This window comes from Rhincodon typus, unplaced genomic scaffold (assembly GCF_021869965.1).
Source record: "Rhincodon typus isolate 14 unplaced genomic scaffold, sRhiTyp1.1 hic_rhity00005238, whole genome shotgun sequence".
Classification (NCBI taxonomy): Eukaryota; Metazoa; Chordata; class Chondrichthyes; order Orectolobiformes; family Rhincodontidae; genus Rhincodon; species Rhincodon typus.
Window position 1 is genome coordinate 1 of NW_025970876.1, and position 1,274 is coordinate 1,274.

At 61.0% G+C, this 1,274-nt stretch overlaps 1 protein-coding gene across 1 annotated transcript in view; it reads right to left on the reverse strand.

The window, feature by feature from the left end:
* Nucleotides 1–1,124: 1,124 nt before the first annotated feature.
* zfpl1 (zinc finger protein-like 1) overlaps nt 1,125–1,274 on the reverse strand; it is a 4,992-nt gene continuing 4,842 nt past the window's right edge. The window contains 1 exon segment of the mRNA XM_048594018.1: nt 1,125–1,274. This exon segment is cut by the window's right edge and continues 2 nt beyond it. Coding sequence (XP_048449975.1) covers nt 1,130–1,274 — 145 coding nt within the window. The 3' untranslated portion in view covers nt 1,125–1,129.

Sequence of the window (1,274 nt, forward strand, 5' to 3'; positions counted from 1 at the left end):
CCTTGCTTTTTCCTTACTCTCCAGTTCTGAATTTCTGGGTCTTTCTCGGAAGAACCTGGTTCGAGCTGGAAATCATCAAGTTCAGAGAGGAGGTGTACTAACGCGCCTGAGCAACAGGAACACCGGAGGGAGGGAGGGGGTTGTGGGAAGGAGGCCCATGGCATTGATATGGGCTCTGCCAGCCCCCCTCCCCCTCCACAGTCACCTACACGTAACTGCCGCTCCTCTCGCCCAGGAGGCCGGTGGGCGCAGTGTCGGCCAGACCCACCTCGGTGCAGCAGTTCAGCCCCCAGAAGGGGTATTTAAACGCAATGTCAATAAAGTGCCTTATTCTTGCTATCCAAAAAGCCCCCACCCCAACCCCGTCGACACCCGGCCCGCGTCCCATTGCGGGGAGAAACTTTCTAGCTACCCCGAAAAGAAAAACCCCCTCCTCGGGCTATTCCTCAACGGGAGGCCTCGCCGTGCCGTCTGACCCCGCAGCAGCGTTTTCCCATGTCGGGTGAGGTGGGGGGTTGGGTTGGGGGGCATAGGGGATACGGAATCACCAAATCAGTGGCAGACATGTCGAGCCTGGAGGGGCCCAGTGGGAATTCAATGATTTCTGCACAGCATGATCCCACGACAAAAGGTATCGGAGGAGGGGTTGGGGTTTTGGGGAAAAGGGTTTGAGATGACATTCCCTGTCGCAGGTGTGGAGAGGGCTCCAGTCACGCGGGGGGAGGAAGGGAGAGGGTGGGGGGGGGGGGAAGGGGGATGGTAGGGGAGGTGTGGTTATCCCGAGAAGCGAGACGGAGGGGAGCAGGGAGGACGCCCGAGGGAGGAGCTTTGACTCAGCGAAATGAAAGGCCGAGGCGCCTCAGGAGGGTTGGGCGGGGTGTTCGAAGACGGGCAGCGGGTTGGTGGGGGGGTTTGGGTCCTGAGGCATAAGGCCCCATCGACCTGGATACACTACCAGCCTGGAATTCCCAACCAACGGATTCCGGCCACAGGGGGAGGGGAGATATGGAATGACAGGGAGTCCCTCTCCCCTCCACGCCCAAGCCGCCGCTCTGCCCCGTCCCTACACCTACACCCCACCACCAACCGCACCGTTCCCCCCCCAACCCCCACCCCACCCGAGCCCTCACTACTCAGCCCCCACTTGCACGTGGGGGTTCTGCATCAGGTCCCAGTTAGGGTCGTTTTCCACGGACGCCCTGCCGAGCTTGGACATGACGACGAGCAGCGTGAGGAAGCCCAGGATTCCGATCAGCAGGACCACCAAAAAACGC